The 17,765-nt window shown below is 34.0% G+C and overlaps 1 protein-coding gene across 10 annotated transcripts in view; it reads left to right on the top strand.

The window, feature by feature from the left end:
• Positions 1 to 17,765, top strand: part of KIF21A (kinesin family member 21A) — a 149,167-nt gene that overhangs the window by 84,536 nt on the left and 46,866 nt on the right. For 9 of the 10 annotated variants that reach the window (XM_030322187.1, XM_030322185.1, XM_030322184.1 and 6 more), the window contains exons 8-11: positions 2,872 to 3,067; positions 3,464 to 3,653; positions 4,022 to 4,085; positions 9,132 to 9,335. In XM_030322187.1, coding sequence (XP_030178047.1) covers positions 2,872 to 3,067; positions 3,464 to 3,653; positions 4,022 to 4,085; positions 9,132 to 9,335 — 654 coding nt within the window. Of the gene's footprint in view, positions 1 to 2,871; positions 3,068 to 3,463; positions 3,654 to 4,021; positions 4,086 to 9,131; positions 9,336 to 14,900; positions 14,940 to 17,765 lie in introns of all 10 variants that reach the window. The other variant, XM_032593946.1, reaches the window with a different exon arrangement.

Below are 17,765 nucleotides of genomic sequence, written 5' to 3'. Positions count from 1 at the left end.
CAGTACCTCTGAAACTTTGCTTGCCCTGTAAGCAGTCTGAGATATTTGCACTGTGGGCCTTGAATTCCTCTGGAATTTCAGATTGGCTGCAGCTAAATACAGATTGGCTACTGTCTCAGATATCCCCCACCCATTTCCATACTGAGTGCTAACTCCAGTAGAAAAGACCCCTTCTAAGTCTATCCTTAGTGAGCCTCAATTCCTGCTTAAATTTTTGAGGTTGAACTTCTAGTAAAAGCATTATATTTTGTATAAGGCTTAGTGAACAGAATAACTTTGTTTTGTAAAGTTTGTACAAATTACTCTTTTTAAAGAATGTTTATTATTTCTTTTGAGAGGGAAATAGAAGCCGGGGGGGGGGGGAGTGGAGAGAGAGAATCCCAAGCAGGCTCTGTACTCTCGGCACAGAGCCTGATGTGGGGCCAATCCCATGAACAGTGAGATCATGACCTGAGCTGAAATCAAGAGTCAGAATGTCAATCAACTAAGCCACTCAGGTGTCCCTGTACAAATTACTTTTAAAGAAAAATTAGATCAAAGGTATTTTGGGAATAAGTTGCATCTATTTATGTGTATAATTTAGTGACTTATTTTTTTAACCAAAGCTGGCTTTCATAAATTTATAATGTTTAATATAACATTACCACAAATTTATAGGAAAAATTTTGAAAAATACAGAAAAATATAAAGAGCAAATGAAAATAAATTATATTTCTATTACCTATAAGTAACTACTGTTAATACTGTGATGTATTTCCTCCCTAATGTATATGATATGACATGATAAAATAATATATAAGATATATAACATAATAATCTATTCAAGTGATATGGTTTCCTTTAAAACAGAGTTGTGGTTTTATATAAACTTTAAAAATAAACAAGTTTAATGTTTTCTTTGAATTTTTCATAGATACAACCATTCTTGAAATTTGTATCTTTGGGATTTTATTTAATATGTGATCTTTTCCTTATATAATAGATCTTAGACCCTCTCATTACTGGTTTTCACCGTTCTTCTTGAGCACTTGATCCCAGTGCTTCTTAAAATATTTGTGAAGGGGACATTCTTCTATCCCACTCCTCAATTTGTGGTGGGTTAGTACTGTTCATGATTGCACTCAGCTTGCCCATTTATGACTTACCATGTATGTTCAAACACACTTGAACTCCATTCAATATACCATCATTGATTACAGCAAGTTCAAATGTTGTAAAAGTCTAAAATGTTTACTCTCAATTTCTTTATGTATTGTGAACATGTAAGAAATAATTTTCATACTGGCACTGAACTGGGACTGCACTTCGAGTAGTCATGCTCTCTAATCAGTGTCTGTAACCATCACTCTTGCTTGATTACCTTATTTTCTTCACCAAAAGAAAGAGCTAGAGATGCACAAATTGTTTTAACTTTCTGACCTCCAACAAGTAAACATTATGTGTATGTGACACACATCACAATTACTAATGACTTACTAGGTTCCAGTGTTACACAATGTATACTGAGCAACAAACCTTGACCCTTATCCTTTAGCAGTTTAGGGTCTAAGGATTGGGGTCTATCAAATTTAAGTAAAATAATAATAAAATCAACAAAAAAGAGATACACAAAGGATATGAAGAAAAGAGAGTAGGCTGAGGATTGAATTCTTGGACTAGATGATACCCGAGTTGAATCTTGAATAATAGTAAGAGTAAATAAGGATGAACAAGCATTGACAAAGGGAAAGAGATAGGTGGAATGGAGCCCGTTATAAAAGGTTTACTATGAGTGCTATGTTGAGATTTATAGGGGAAGGTGGGAGTGGAAGCAGACCAAGAGGCTACAGGTTAGAATTGATAGGCATGCATTTCCTACCCAGGTGGGTGAAGTAATTCCTTAACTGCAGTTCCTATACATTTTCCAGTGAAGTGTTTATTATAATCGCCATGTCTGTTTCATTGACAAACATAATAGCTGGGCATACCAAGCATTTCACTATAGTATTATTTGGTTGGCAAAGTAATTCATCATGACCATAAAGTACACTTTTCCATTTTTTTTTTCTGTGTAATCTAGCTGCAAACTCAAGGAACTTTGACCCAGTTACAAATGAGGTTTTATATTGTAAAACATGTGGATATACTAAATACTCTTCTTGTTCAGATGATAGTATTTTATGTAAATTTCTTTACTAATATAAAAATCAGTATACCAGTGATTAAATAAAAAGAATAAAAATGGGGGCACCTGGGTGGCTCAGTTGGTTAAGCATCTGAGTCTTGATTTTGGCTCAGGTCTTGATCTCATGGTTTGTGAGATTGAGCCCCACATAGGGCACTGTGCTGACAGTGCAGAGTCTGCTTGGGCTTCTCTGTCTCTCCCTCTCTCTCTCTCTGCTGCTTCTCCACTTGTGCTCTCTCTCCTTCTCTTTCTCAAAATAAATGAATATTGAAAAAACCACTGCAAGTAAAAAAAAAGAATAAAAATATAAAATCCTGAAGTATAAAGTAAGTAATGAAATAAATGATTTTTGAATGTTACTTGTCGTATTATGGGTAGGTTGACTTTTAGAACGATTTGCATTGCTTCAGAAATATTTTGTAAAGAGGTGTGAAATATATGCACTTATACTTTCTCAAAGTATTTTGGGTAAAAGAATGATAATAAAACCTCATTTCCCCCAATTTTACCTAAGTAAAAAATCTTTTTCCTTAAGATAGTCTTAAGGCATGAGGGCTTTTAAATTTGTTTTTATTTTTAAGGTAGTAGTATCAATCTTTTGGTATCCTAAAGAGAAAATACTATTCAAATGGCAGGATATTAAAAAAAATGCTTATTTCAGCATTTTACTTTTATCTGTAAACCGAATTATTCTTTTTAACTTTCAGCCAAACAATCATGATAGCGTGTGTTAGCCCTTCAGACAGAGATTTTATGGAAACCTTAAATACCCTGAAATATGCCAATCGGGCTAGAAATATCAAGAACAAGGTGATGGTCAATCAGGACAGAGCTAGTCAGCAAATCAATGCACTTCGTAGTGAGATCACACGCCTTCAGATGGAACTCATGGAGTACAAAACAGTGAGTGAATGGGTTTGACTTTGCATTTTGTGGCAGATCTTGCAAATGCAGTGGTGTCTTTTTGTGATGGCTGGTACATATATGTCTCTGGAGTCTCTTGTCTATCAAAATAGTGACTTCCTTACTTTTGGAGATCAAATTCTTTAGTTTTCCTTGTGGGTGACCTTTATTATTGTTCAGTGTATCAACCTGACCAACCTCTTGTTTCAAAAGCCTTCTTATTTCATCACTTTCTTTAGTGACAAATGTACCACAGAGGGATGTAATAGAGGGAAAAAGGCCTCTTTTGCCTTAGGGCTGCTAAAACAAAAGGGCTCTTCGTTGTAAAAGTGCTTAAACAAAACTCTTGTATGTTTAAGACCCCTCAACAAACCAGGAAGTGTTTTCCTTTTCTAGGGTAAAAGAATAATTGACGAGGAAGGTGTGGAAAGCATCAATGACATGTTTCATGAAAATGCTATGCTACAGACTGAAAATAATAACCTGCGTGTAAGAATTAAAGCCATGCAAGAGACAGTTGATGCATTGAGGACCAGAATCACACAGCTTGTTAGTGATCAGGCCAACCAGGTTCTTGCCAGAGCAGGTATGTGTGGAAAATGGGATGAATGAGGGATTAACTCTTGGAGAGCAGGGAATATTCTTTGTGGTCATTAATTACTTGGAATATTTAAAGTAGAAATATCAAACTGTGTATAAACAGTCTGAGATTTTAAGTTAAATACTTAATTTGTAAATAATACAAATACAGATTGTTTCTTGAAGAAACAAAATGTACCCTTTGCTTTAATAATATTTATTGTCTGCTTATGTCATTAAGAGTAGGAAATCTGCTGTATGAATTGTATATTAAAGCATTATTGTTTTGTTTCCATAACTTTTCTTTTCTCCTATTCTGTTTTGTTGAAGTTTTTAATTTAAAGGAAATTCTAAAGTTCATATTTTATCTTGCAGGTGAAGGGAATGAGGAGATTAGTAATATGATTCACAGTTACATCAAAGAAATTGAAGATCTCAGGTGCAGTTCATGTTCTTAATATGTAATGCACATGTTTTGGGCTTTGCAGTGTAGCAGTATTGCTGTGTGTTAAGCATATTGTTTAGTAACTGTTCACAGTGATATCACAGCCCTTTGATGAGGTTAACTTTAGGAGAATAGGTACTTATCTTTCCCATAATGTTATATTCCAAACTGCTTTTCTCCTTCCTCTTCCCATATTCTCTTTCTATATTATCCTCTTCTCGTTGAGAGCTTACCCAACCTGACACACAGGATGGGCATAACTCATATCTGTGAGGTTACCTTTGGTGCTTTCACTCCCTGTGCCTCTTTCCCTGCCATTTGGGAATGGTCAGCATAAATAAGTCATTTCTAATTTTTTAAATCTGTTATTATTCTTGTTCTTTTCTACTTCTCCAGCTGTTCTTTGTGTGTGACTTATTGAATCCTGACCAATTTTCCTGCCTCTCTGGTACACACAGAGGCTCCTCCAACACTCAGTTTATACAACATAGTACAAATGCTCACTGTATGTGAGGCACCATGCCATGGACTGAGCAACTATGACATTAACAAGGAGTTTACAGTCTAGGTGGGGTGACTTACATAAATAGTAAGTGGAATGACAGAAATTAGTGAAAAGAACACCCATGCCTGGTGTGGGAATGTGGAGAAGACCACTGAATTCAGACTTGGGTACTACAGGTCAGAAAGCAGGTCAGGGACACAACTCATTTCTATAATATTTTCAGGTTCCATGGTCCGCTGTGATGGCTGAGCTACTTTTTCTTGAAGTAAAGCTCCATGGAGAGCATCTAAGGAGCTCAGATCTCATTTCTGCTACCCACTTGCAGAAAATAACCAAGTGACCAGACCAAGTGGATATCATCTTTCACAGACACCCTAACACTGTCCCATCTTGTATTCGTGTGTTCTTTCTCTTTCCTTTGAGCTGTTTTAGAGATTCTCAGAAACAAGTGCTGTTTCCATTGTTTCTGCCGCCACAAGGCACACTGAATCCCTTAAGTGTTTTAAAGAAGTGAAAACAGAGGTGCCTGTGTGACTCAGTTGACTGAACATCTGACTCTTGATTTTGGCTTGGGTCATGATTCCGGGGTTGTGGGATCGAGCCCTGTGTCAGGCTCCGAACTGAGCATGGAGCCTGCTTAAGATTCTCTCGCTCTCGCTCTCGCTCTCGCTCTCGCTCTCGCTCTCGCTCTCGCTCTCCCTCCCTCCCTCTCTCCCTCCCTCCCTCCCTCTCCCTCTCTCCCCCTCTCCCCCTTTCCCCTTGCGTTCTCTCTTTCTCTCTCTCTAAAAAAAAGTGAAAACAACTAAGATATCTGATGTGGTTGTAAAGTTACTCAAATAACTGTTACTTTTGTTTGGTAAATATGTATCTCTAAAGTTTACCTTTTTGGTGGAGACTTTTGGGGCATTGGGTCCTAGGTCTAGTCAGTAGCTAATCTGGACTTATAGTTTCTATCCTGTGTTGGCAGTGCTCTTTCTTGCCTATTTCCCAAAACTTTTTTTTCGGATCTCACTCTGTAGACCCCGTCTTTACCATTCCTTGAGACATAACTGATATCTCTTTGAATTCTTGAAGATTCTCTTTCTCTTTCTAGGTTGCTTCTCTTTATCTCTTTTATTTCTTTGGCACTGGTCAACTGTTAAGGCTAATTCTAAGCTCTGGTTCTTGTGCTCTGTTTCTTCTTCTCCTCCTTCTTCTTTTTTTAAAGTTTTTAAAATTTATTTATTTTGAGAGAGACAGAGACAGAACAAGTTGAGGAGGGGCAGAGAGAGAGAGAAAGAGAGAGAGAATCCTAACAGGCTCCATGGTGCCAGCACAGGGCCTGACGAGGGGCTCAAACCCACAAAACTGTGAGATCATGACCTTAGCTGAAATCAAAAGGCAGGTACTTAATCAACTGAGCCACCCAGGTTTCTTCTCTTCTAAGGACATATCTAACCTAGATTTCACTTTAAGACAAATGGCTTGACTAGTGTCATTATTTCCTATAAAACAGAATCATTTCTACTCCATCCAGTGGCTAAATACAACATCTAATATCTTCCTTTTTTAAACCATTCTTTAAGCCATTTAGAAAACAGAGATGACTCTTAGGCTCTGAGTTCAGTGATCAAATCTTTCTTGGTGTAAGTTAATAGTTTGTTGTGCTTATCCAGAATTCTTTGATGGCTCTTTAATTAGGTGTATCCCACTCCTGAGGGTAGTCTTCTAGAATTACAAGACTGCAATTTACAATTTAAAAATAATGGATGTATGGAATAAGCATAAATGAGCTTTGAATTTAAATGAGATTACCTGGGTTGATATTTAAGCTTCTATTTATTAATAAGTGTGTGACCTTAGGCAAGTTACCTAACATCTCTGAGCTTTAGTTTGTTCATCTCTAAGAATAAAGTAATACTTGCTAGTCTCCAGGAGTTATCATAGGGCTCAAATGAAAGAACAGGATTTCACAGTCTAACATGGTCCAAGTTCTCATACCGTGTTTTTTCTACTAATTCCAACTCTAATCCATATTTCTTTCAAAACTTTTTCTTCAGAAGGCATTTATTCACAACTCCTTTAACATAATGCACATTTATGTTGATGCTTTGCCACTTGGGAATGTTTATATTTTATATTTTAAATTTTATTCTAGTTGTAAAACAATACTAATTTCCTTCTAATAAATTTACATGTCCCATTAGTTGTTGTGAAATAATAATGGGTACTAATTAATTAATTCTTGGTTTTGGGGGGTTTAAAATTTTTGCAGAAAGTTTTGAGAAGATAAGAAAGTATAAAAAAAAGTCATCCATATTGGTACCATCTGGTAGATCTGATGTTAACATTTTGATATATCTCTTCAGTGTTTTTTTCAATGCATTCTTTAGCAAGATTGACATCAGGGTAGATATATTCCTTTGCTATCTTTTCTTTGAAATGTGACAAGATATTATGAACATTTTTAAATGCTGTTAAATAATTTTTTAACATGATTTTTGCATGATTCCATGAGGTACTATTTTGTCATTGTAATCGATTTATTTAACTAATCTCCTATTTGATAATTATATCATTTCCAACTTTTTGATAACAATAGTTATTATTCATTAAATACATTATCATTCTGGTAGGGAAATGTATTACTTTCATTCCCATTTTACTAAGGAAAGAGTAGAGGCTTTTAAAGACTAGTAGTCCATGATCAAGTGAGTTACAGAGCTGAGATGCAAACCCTCTGTCTGCTCCTTCCTAAAGGGGTCCGTATACTTCCCCTTATGACTGACTGCTTGGTTTCCTATTAAATGAAATGCAGGCAGCAGGGTGGGTTGGTGAGTGGGAAGACAAAGAGAAGGAAAGAGAGAGTTGCTATAAAAAAAAGCCCCAAGGGAACTTCTGCTAATGTGTCATGGGCTTTGTGGAGTTGGTCCCTAAGGGGTTCAGCTTTTATCAGTACAAGCATTGAAGAAGCATTGAGTATACGCCCACTACTGCAAACCTTAGATCATTACAAAAAAGAACTTGTCCGATTATTATAAGAATGAACCGATACAAGGTAGGACATTATTGATAGCTAACTTATTATATTTTCATTTATTCTTAACATTCATTATTATGTACCTGGGCTATATTAAAAATACAGAAAAGTGTAAATTTTGACTTTGAGTTTTTATAGTTAAACTGGCTTCTTATAGTTAGGTTATGCTCTTAAATAAAAACATGACACCATCATATTCAGAATTTTCCTTAAAATAACTTTGAGATAATTTAACCTGGAAGTTTGTACACAGAAACTTAACCATTTTAAAATATTGTATTGTTATTCTGCTCACATATGACACCAGACACTGATTTCAAATATATATTCACTGACGTATGTACACTGTATTTATAGCTGAATTCAGCAGTCATGAATAATTTTGGTAGACAGTGAAAAAGCACAGAGCTGACTATGTCTTATAGAGCTTACAATTGCAAATTAATCTAGCATATTTCTCTGAAATACTTGAATATAGGGTAAAAGTGCTTTGCAATATAGTTTTGACACAGATACAGTAATAGTACTTTCTCCTTACAGCCCTGTGTCAATCACCCTTGTGCCAAATTGACCTTGGAAATCTATTATATTGAAGTAGATAATTATATTCTGGATCGTTTAAATGAAATAGAAATAAAGGACTGGTCTAGTGGACTCTGAGTCCCTTTTTGTTTCAAGAGTCCAGCTCTTTTAGAATCTCATCATTCTGTGTTTTTTTGCATATTACTGACAGAACATACATTATTCTCCTGTCATTGTTAGAACTGCTTGAACAAACAAAAGAATGTTTTCAATTATCAAACTCAGGTTTCCTTGGAGATACCATCTTTTCCCACACCATGTTTAGGAGCCAGATGTCTTTCAGCCAGTTAGGGGCAAGTTTGACTAACTATTCCTTACAAAGATTTGGAAATGCTATTATAGCATGATGAATGAGGAACTGAAAGAAGGGGGACCATGCCGCTTGTAGATTTTAAGTTTAAATGATGGGTTGACAAAGCAAGGTCTCTAGTGCCTACTGGCCAGAATGCAACTAATCTCATTACCATTGGCACTTTTGAGCACTAAGAATGTTATTTCCAATTTATAATTACTTATTCAGGGAATTAAAAAAATCCTAAACATTAATGTTTGTGAGCACATTTATTTTAAAAAATGCTAGCTTGTAGCAATGTTGAAATACATTTTGGAAAACTTTTTGGCATACAAAACAGCATATTTAAAATGTTCCCCAATCAATTCCTAGAGTAGTCAGATTCGTAGAGACAGAACGTGTAATGGTGGTTGTGAGGGGCAGGGAGGAGAGGGAGATGAGGAGTTAATGCTTAATGGGTAGTTGAAGAAGATGAAAGAGTTTGAAAGAGTTCGGGAGATGGATGGTGGCCATGGTGGCACAACAGTGTGAGTTACTGTGCTGCAGAACCATACACTTAGAAACACAGGTGGTAAAGTTTATGCTATGAATTTTATTACTACAATAAGAAATGTTTCTTGTTTAAATATTTTTATTCACTAGGGCAAAATTATTAGAAAGCGAAGCAGTGAATGAGAACCTTCGAAAAAACTTGACGAGAGCCACAGCGAGATCACCGTATTTCAGTGGATCATCAGCTTTCTCTCCTACTGTGTTGTCCTCAGACAAAGAGACCATTGAAATTATAGATCTAGCTAAGAAAGATTTAGAGAAGCTGAAAAGGAAAGAAAAGAGGAAGAAGAAAAGGTAGTGTTATAAAATCACTGTTATATGAATCCCTGTTTTTCTTACTTTACAGAATATCTTAATTTGCAATTACAGTGAGTATACATAGTTTCACAGTATATTAATGAAAGAAATGTCATTTAAATTAGCTGACAATTGCAATGATATACTTTTAATTGTTTATCTCTACTTGTACATAAGAAAAATAAGTTTAATTATAATAATATGGTAGATTTTTAGACTATGACAAGGTAAAATTTCTATTAGAAATTATTTTATTGTTTTTGAAATAGCTGCTTTTGCATTCCACTCATCTTTTCTGCAAAGCTTGTTCTACCATTACAACTCACTGTTTTCATTTCTTTCTCATTTTCTAATGCAATTAAGTAGTCTCCTGGATATAATCTGATTCCTGTCTAGATTAGTTTAACTAAAGGCTAAACTAATCCATCAGACTGTCATTTAATGTCATTTGGTCTCTTCAGTATTTTCTGCAGGGCTTCTAATTTGATTATGTCAAAGTTATTTATGCTGTTTTAGGCTTTTTGAATCTTTCAGCAAGGAGTCACTCAGCTTTTCACCACTGTTCTAGGCTTTCTTTTCCTTGCATCCTGATAATATCTTCCTCTGAAACCAACTGGGTGCAAAGAAGAGGAAAATAAAAATTTGACCACTTGTAATGTGTGGGTGGTTAAATAGTCACAAATTCTTTATGTGTCTACATACTGATTCTGTGGTGCAGTCACATTACCTACTAAACATATTTTGGATATGCCAGTCAAATTAATTTTAAGCATTTTTGGCTAGATATTCAAAAGTGGGCACAGCTATCAAATGGTTTGTTACAAGAGGCTTGCTTTGTAGAATTATTATTGACATTTAAACTGCTTTGCTCAGTCTACTTAGAAATTTTTTAGGCAACCAGGCATTTCTTCCTTGAACAGTCAGTTGACTAAAGTAATTGGAGGTTTAATTTTTTCAAATTAATTCTGCTGTGGTGTCCTTGAGTTAAAAAGGAATGATTTGAATAATGAAAACAAGGAGTTACACATTTATGGTTAGGAGGCATTGCAACTGAATTTGCATTCTTAAGATACTAATGTCTTAATAGGTGTTTTTCATGGATGACTGATTATGGCAGCATTAAGATACATAATGATTAGCTTTAATGCAAGGCTGTTAAAAACAAAACCGTGATCACAGAATTATATGATCCAACATACTGCTTGAGTGAAAATGGGGCTTTTGCTCATGACTTACTATTTTCTTGTATAATTCAGTTCTATAGTTGGTCAAAATATCAAATGGTTTGATTTGTTTTTAAAGGTCTTGGTGGTTTGTGTTCATAAATAGTAACTATAAGCAAGGTCTGTTTCTCAAGGTCATGAGCTGATTCTGCTCTTTCGTTTTGAGGTAAATTTAGAGATGTTACCATAATCACCCGTTTGGTATGAATAATGAAAAATAGGGATCCCAATAGAAACCTAGGTTGTTTTTGACATGTTTATAGTGATCATAGGTATCCTAAAATAATACTTCTGATAGAGGTTATCTTTGTGACAGTGCAGGGCAGTAAGCATTTTGATTATAGTAATGGAAGAAAAACATTTTATTATTAAGATTTGTCCCTGTTGCTTTTAAGATAAAAAAAATTAAACAGCTGTTATTTCAAATTGAAAAATTGATAATTTCAGTGATTATGCTAGATGTAGTAATTAGTATGATAAAAATAATAGCAGATATTATTGATAAGAAGACTTCATCGAACAAATGTATTTAAACATAAGAACCCAAGTGAAAAAATAAGTAATTTTTTAACAAAAAGTGATATGAGATTAAAAAATTTTTAATGGGGAAAAAAAATTAAACTGGATAAAGTAAATTTAGAGGTAGTGCCTTAATTACCTGTGGGGGGCAAAATGAGTGATAGCTTAGAATGAGAAAAACAAATTAGTAACTCATAATATGATACTTCAGAAAAGGCTTCATAAAGCATTTTCATATACATGCTATAATGTGTCTTTGTAGAACTAAAACCTACATAATGTAGTATGAACCTAGAAAGGAAAAATTTTCTTGAATACCATAAACTGTGTGAAAGCCTTTAGAACCAATTTATACATTTATATTTATATATATTTATATCCATATAGTAAATTTAATAGTTTTTCTTACCACACTCCATTCAAACCTTGTTGTGGATTTAAACATAAAAATGAATACTGTTTTACTTAGCTTGATTAAAGCATTTCGTTCATCATTGTTAACTTTGCTGTAGATCCCAATAACTTTTAGGTTACATGTAATACAAATTCCTATTTTTAAAATGTAGGCAAGCTGTCATTTTAGCTAAAGGGTTTGCTACAGGTTGAAACAAACAAACAATAAACAAAGAGTTCCAGAAGTATTTAGAATGACTGCAGCTTTACTGAAGTTAGTGTTTAGTCTTCTATAGGAATTCCTTGGAGACAATAGTTCCTGTTTAGGTGTATTGATTCTGATTGTGTTGTTTTACATCCCTCATATTTATTTTATTCATCAGAGAGAGCATTGTAAAATTTGGGTTCTGCCTCAACCCTACGTACAGAATAAGTTCATTTAAAAAATTCTTTGGAATTTGGGACTAATTTTTTCTCTAGAAAATGTTATGATGACTCACATAAAGTGATTTTTACCCATTTTGTAGTGTGGTAAGAGCAATTCAGAAGGGAAGAGGAAAAGGAAAAAAATGGAAAAGAAACTTTCTCTCCTTTCATGGATGTAGGCAACCTTTGGAGGAAAGGTGTGAATTTGTGCCTTAGCATCCTTTTTATTCCATCTGCTGACCCCCTGTGTCCTTATGCTACCTGCCTTGCTCCAGTCAGCTCTCATGTAATTCTGCCTCACTCCAAACGAACTATTTCCAATTCCAAACCCATCTACTTCCTTCTCTCCTCCCCTTAAATTTACATTTGGTAGCAAAGCCATCTGACTAAAGGCATCCGTGCCAGTGGAGTGACTTATAACCAATAAGCCTCTTTTTAAGGATGTTTGTAATTTTGAAAGAGGAACCATTAATTCAAATACTGAGATTTTGTACAGCAACCTCATGAAGGAAAAAAAAAAAAAAGATCGAGTTATGTAGGGAAGATTTTTACCCTCTTTTAGCTGAGAGTTTCCAGGATCTATCTGGGGATTCACTTATGGGTTCAGATTTCCTACGCTGTCCTCATTCTCATAGCTGCTTTCTTTCCTCCCCACTAAAGCCACAAATTATTTAGAAGCTCCATTTCTTTTAATTTACTGTGTTTTTTATTTGTCAGTTTTTGGTTGTAGTGACTATGGGGCCTCTGATAAAAGTTAAGTGTTGGTAGGAAGAGTGGTAGCTGGGTTATTTTTATGTCAGAAACTGCATTTATGTTCAAGGAGGATGTCATAAGTCCCGTTTTACATGAAAGTTTAACTTTCTTCTGCATCAAAGTCTTTATCAAATCTACAACTAGCTAATATCTGGAGGTTTAAGGTTTATTCTTGTACCTGTCTGTGCATATTTTCTATTGAGCTATAGAATCATCCATATGTATAGATAAGGGAGTGTAACAAAATCAGGTAAATAATTGAAGAGACTGTATTACCTATTTTTCAGTAACATAAAAGTTAAAATTGTTGGCAAGGTTTGTCATTCTCTCTCTCTCCTCTTTTTTTAAATGTTTACTTACTTTTGAGAGAGACACACACACACAAAGCATGAGCAGGGAAGGGGCAGAGAGAGAGGGAGACACAAAATCTGAAGGGCTCCAGGCTCTGAGCTGTCAGCACAGAGCCCAACACGGGCTCTGTTGACGAACCATGAGGTTGTGACCTGAGCCGAAGTCGGACACTTAACCGACTGAGCCACCAAGGTACCCCTCTCTCTCCTCTTTATGGAAGAAACAGCCCTTCTCCATGTGATGGAATGAAATGAAGTAAAAACTCCTTTAAATTATGGAGAAATATCAGATTATTTTTTTTCTGCCCCTCCACTGTCTTTTGAATGATTTGTCACAATGTTCTTCCAAGTAACAATTGAAGAGGCATCCAAAGTTTATCTACTTATTAGCTCATGTCATCCATACATTTTAATACAGTCCTCTTGTGTAAGGTAAACAAAAATTCTGCATATTAAACACAGGAAATTTAAGCTCTTTGCCAGGAAACCATATCCTTTGAGCCACAGTGGCTCATTTTCATCAGTATAAGACTAGATTAGGCATTATTCCCCATGTTTTTGGATATCTAGCTTTAAATGACTTGAATTATAAAAAAAACTTTACTAATTCATCAGACTGCATTATCCTTGTGTTTAGTGGTGTCAGGTTGAAACTCTAGAAACACATAGATTTCTTAGGTGATGGCTTTATTTTCCTTTTTCTAGCCATTATACTGGAACTTTTGATCCCTATTGAATATCACTCTAGAATTTTTTCCCAGAAAGATTGCTAGTCTCTTCTTATAATCGCAATATATAAGTTGATTGTGAAAACCAATCGCAGGTGCAAGCACATGAAAATAACTGGCTTGATGAAATAATTTATACTTAAGACTCAGTCTCTTCATTTAAAAATATTGATGATTCTGAAAAATATATTTGTAATTCTGGTGAGAAGTGTGCTATATCAAGATTGCTATGTGCTTAATCAGAGCCTAGCACATCTACCTTTTTGTTTATATGACAAATATTGGTATTCAGTACATTCCATTGAGTAAAGACCCCCAATTCTGTGTATTGGGTATTGTTTAAATTATATTTCAAAGGTTCTAAGTACATAGTTATAATTTTTCTTATACTTTTCTGATTGAGAAACAATCTTACTAATGGAAAGTACTGCATTCCCCATTTTATTGCCACCTTTGCCTTAGTCCTTTTGATAGTTTCTAATTATTAGTACAGTGATATGACATTTTATTTTCATTTAATAAAATTACAGTTTTCACTGACATCATAACAACCATATTCATTTGACTGTAACACCATTTCATATATAATTTTGAAATAGAATTTTTTTTTTAGATTTAGTGATGTTCACGTGTAGTATATTAAAAATAGAAAAGAAGTTTTAAACGTAGTTTTCTAGTATGTAGCATTAATGGTATTTTCATATTATGGTAGAAAGGCATTACTTTTTGACGTTCTTTTAATGATGCCATGAAAAAGTCTTCTGTGAAGATTTAAAAGGAAGAGGATATCATTGAAAGTAGGCTTTTGGGGGGAAGCTGAGAAAATCGATCCATTTTAAAAAGATTTAAAAAAGCAATGGCATCCAAACACTCTCAATACTTACCAAGTTATATAAACTGAGACTATGCATTTAATTGCTGAATAGCTTCAACTGATAGTCTATATATTCTTCTTAGATATAATGCTGCTTGTTTTTCTACTTACTTTTTATTCATTCAAAATGTATTGCCTTTTTACTGTGTATTGTCCTTTGATGATATCTTTTAAAATTTATTTTAAAGTCTTCAAGCTCATGTATCATTTTTACCTTCTTACCACTTTCGCTTTTTACTGTCTGGTTTGTCCTTCATTGGCTTGGCCTTCCAATACTGTGCCTCGTGATTTTGAAGGCTACAGAAACTTGAGGAAAGCAATCGAGAAGAAAGAAGGTTGGAATATTTCCCAGGTTTTTTATTAAAATGTCATTTAAATACTTAGTTGCCATTCACAAGGAAATGTGTTATAGAATTATAGATTGTTTCAGACTAGATTAGCTTGGTGCTCCTAAAATTAATGATGATTTTATAAAATTGACAAATACACCAAATGTATTTTTAAAAACAGCTTTTTAAGAATAAATCCCTCACAAGTTACATGGATTAAAATTCAGGCAATTTCATGTGATTTCAGAATAAATTATCCTAATTATGATAGTGCTTAATGACTTACCTTTTTTAGGTTAAAAATGATGCCCCCCAAAACTCACCATTGACTTTGAGAATATATCTTCCAGAAACTTGTGAGCAGACTGGGAACTTTTAATTGGGTGGGAATTGAGATTTTGTTGCAACCCATGCTAAGTCACAGGTGGATTTTTCTCTCCCTCTTTCTTATTTTGTATAATATTTGTATATACAAATGTATTTGTATATACAAATATAGATGTATTTGTATATATGAATATTTGTAATATTTGTTGTTGGAAAACAACATTAAATGGCAACAAAGCAAAAGGAAACTATGGCATTACTACAGATAAGCTATCCAAGACATTCTTAAGTTGAATTATTAAAACAAGTGTTGCTTTTAATATGTATTTGAGGTGAGTGTCAAAATGAGATATTTTCTTTTCTCATTTAAGTTTGAGCAAAATTTAGACGCACATTTCTGAACTTCTTATATAATAAAAATTTGCATTTTAGTCATTCAGAATTATAGTTATTTAAACCAGGATCAAGTAGTATTTTACTTATCATAACTTCTCTTCATAGATTTTTCTGAATAAACCTCCAGATTATATAATCAAAATGATTAAGAAAATAATATTTAAATATTTTAGAAGCACCAGTTTAGAAATTTCATCTCTTACTTAAAATAAGCTGTTTGAGAACTTTTACTATGTAATCATCAGTTATAGTAATATCTTATTTTAAATATGAAAACTTAAAAATTATATTTTATTGAAATTATTTAATAGTTTACATCCCACAATTATATTCCACATATTATATAGTATTCAACAATACCTATAATTTATTCTATAATTCTATAACTTATTTAAAGTATTTAATAATGAGAATATAACTAATTATAAGTTGTACTAGAACTCAACTAATTAGTATATTTAGAACATTATATTTGTCATTAGAATTAGATCATGGCATTAAAAATGTGAGATTTCTTCTCTTTCAGAAGGTCAAAATAAAATACATGGTTAAGGTATATAGAAGGAGTCTTCTGCCTTAAGATATTCAAGTCCTTTAAGTGTCTTTAGTGAGTAAAGTTTGTTTCCAAGTTTTATATCGTCCTTAAAGGATAGCAAAAACAGAGCAGTTTTGTGCTCTAGGATAGGGCTTTTCGAACATGAATATACATACAAATCACTTGGCTGGTTTGATAAAATGAAGATTCTGATTCAGTTAAAACTGAACTAGAGCCTGAGATTTTGCTTATCTAATAAGCTTCTCAGTGATGCCGATACTTCCCTGAACTTGAAGCATAAGATTCTAGAATACTGACCTGCAGTCAAGACACTGGTTTTAGTCCCCTTGAGTGGATTAATTTCCCTACAACACAGCTTTTTAGGTTGTCAACAAGAATGTTGACATTTGTTGTCAAATGTCAAAGAGGCTAAACCACATGATCACTAGTGTTCCTTCCAACTCCAAGATTCTGATTCTGTGTAACATGCAAACTTAAATTTATCTTTCATTGCTGCTTAGATAGTTACTTTAGATATCAATTTGTCTCACTTTATTGAGGAAAACTTGAATATTTGTGGTGCAATAATTATAAAGCATCAACTTATATTTTAAAAGCTTAAGCCTTAAGTGGTATATAAAGGTAAATTAATAATGTAAAGTTATAACTCCTGATCTTTCTGTATCAGAATTGGTATGAATAGCTTATAATGTATGAGTTAACTTTAAATATAAGTGAAAAGTAACATTTGCTGGACACTAGTGACTTGGAGAAAATAGGAGGGTTAGAATAAAGTGGTTATCTAGCTATAAGCCTAAACCTGAGTAAAAGAGAATTTGGGTTGCACTTTATGTAATGAAGTGGCCACCAATAACAAAAATCGTGTGCTGCAACAGTTACAGGTGAGTAAGGAAGGCTGCATAGGGGAGAGACTGGGGAATGCTGATAAGAAAGGTCTTTCCAAACACATTCTCCTGTCCTGGCCTTAACCTTAACTTCAAGTATAGTCTGAGTACATGGTACTGTCCTTTGAATGGGATGATGGATGAAAGGGAGTTTCCTTCTAGATTTTCAGTTGGAACTGCATGATAGAAAATCAGCAGTCCTAGTATAATACAAGTGATGTAAGAGTCGTTCCGTATCGTCAGCATTTTTCTCTAGCAAAATGATTTAACAACATTCATGGAACCCTGCTATAGTTTACTTGATTTCTTTCCAGCTAAGATTGTTTTATTGAAATTTCTACTGGTAGTTCCTTCTCACTCTAGTGACATGCTGTCTTCTATGTATCTTTATGCATCTTTCAGTTTATGCCATCAGACTCTAACATAATTAGTGCATGAGATACACAGAAGTGACAAACAGAAGTTCTCATGTAGAGTCATAGAGATTAATATATTTAACAAACACTTACTGCATATTTATTATGTGCATCCCTTGGGTATGGGGGACATAATGCTGAGTCAAACAGAGATGATCCCTGCCCTCACAAGGCCCACAGTTTAGTGGGGAAGATAGAAATTAAAGAAGTAATCACATAAAAAAAACATAAATTAAGAACTCTGAAAAGTGCT

The sequence above is a fragment of the Lynx canadensis genome, chromosome B4 (genome assembly GCF_007474595.2).
Source record: "Lynx canadensis isolate LIC74 chromosome B4, mLynCan4.pri.v2, whole genome shotgun sequence".
Taxonomy (NCBI): Eukaryota; Metazoa; Chordata; class Mammalia; order Carnivora; family Felidae; genus Lynx; species Lynx canadensis.
This window is presented reverse-complemented; position numbering and strand designations above follow the sequence as displayed.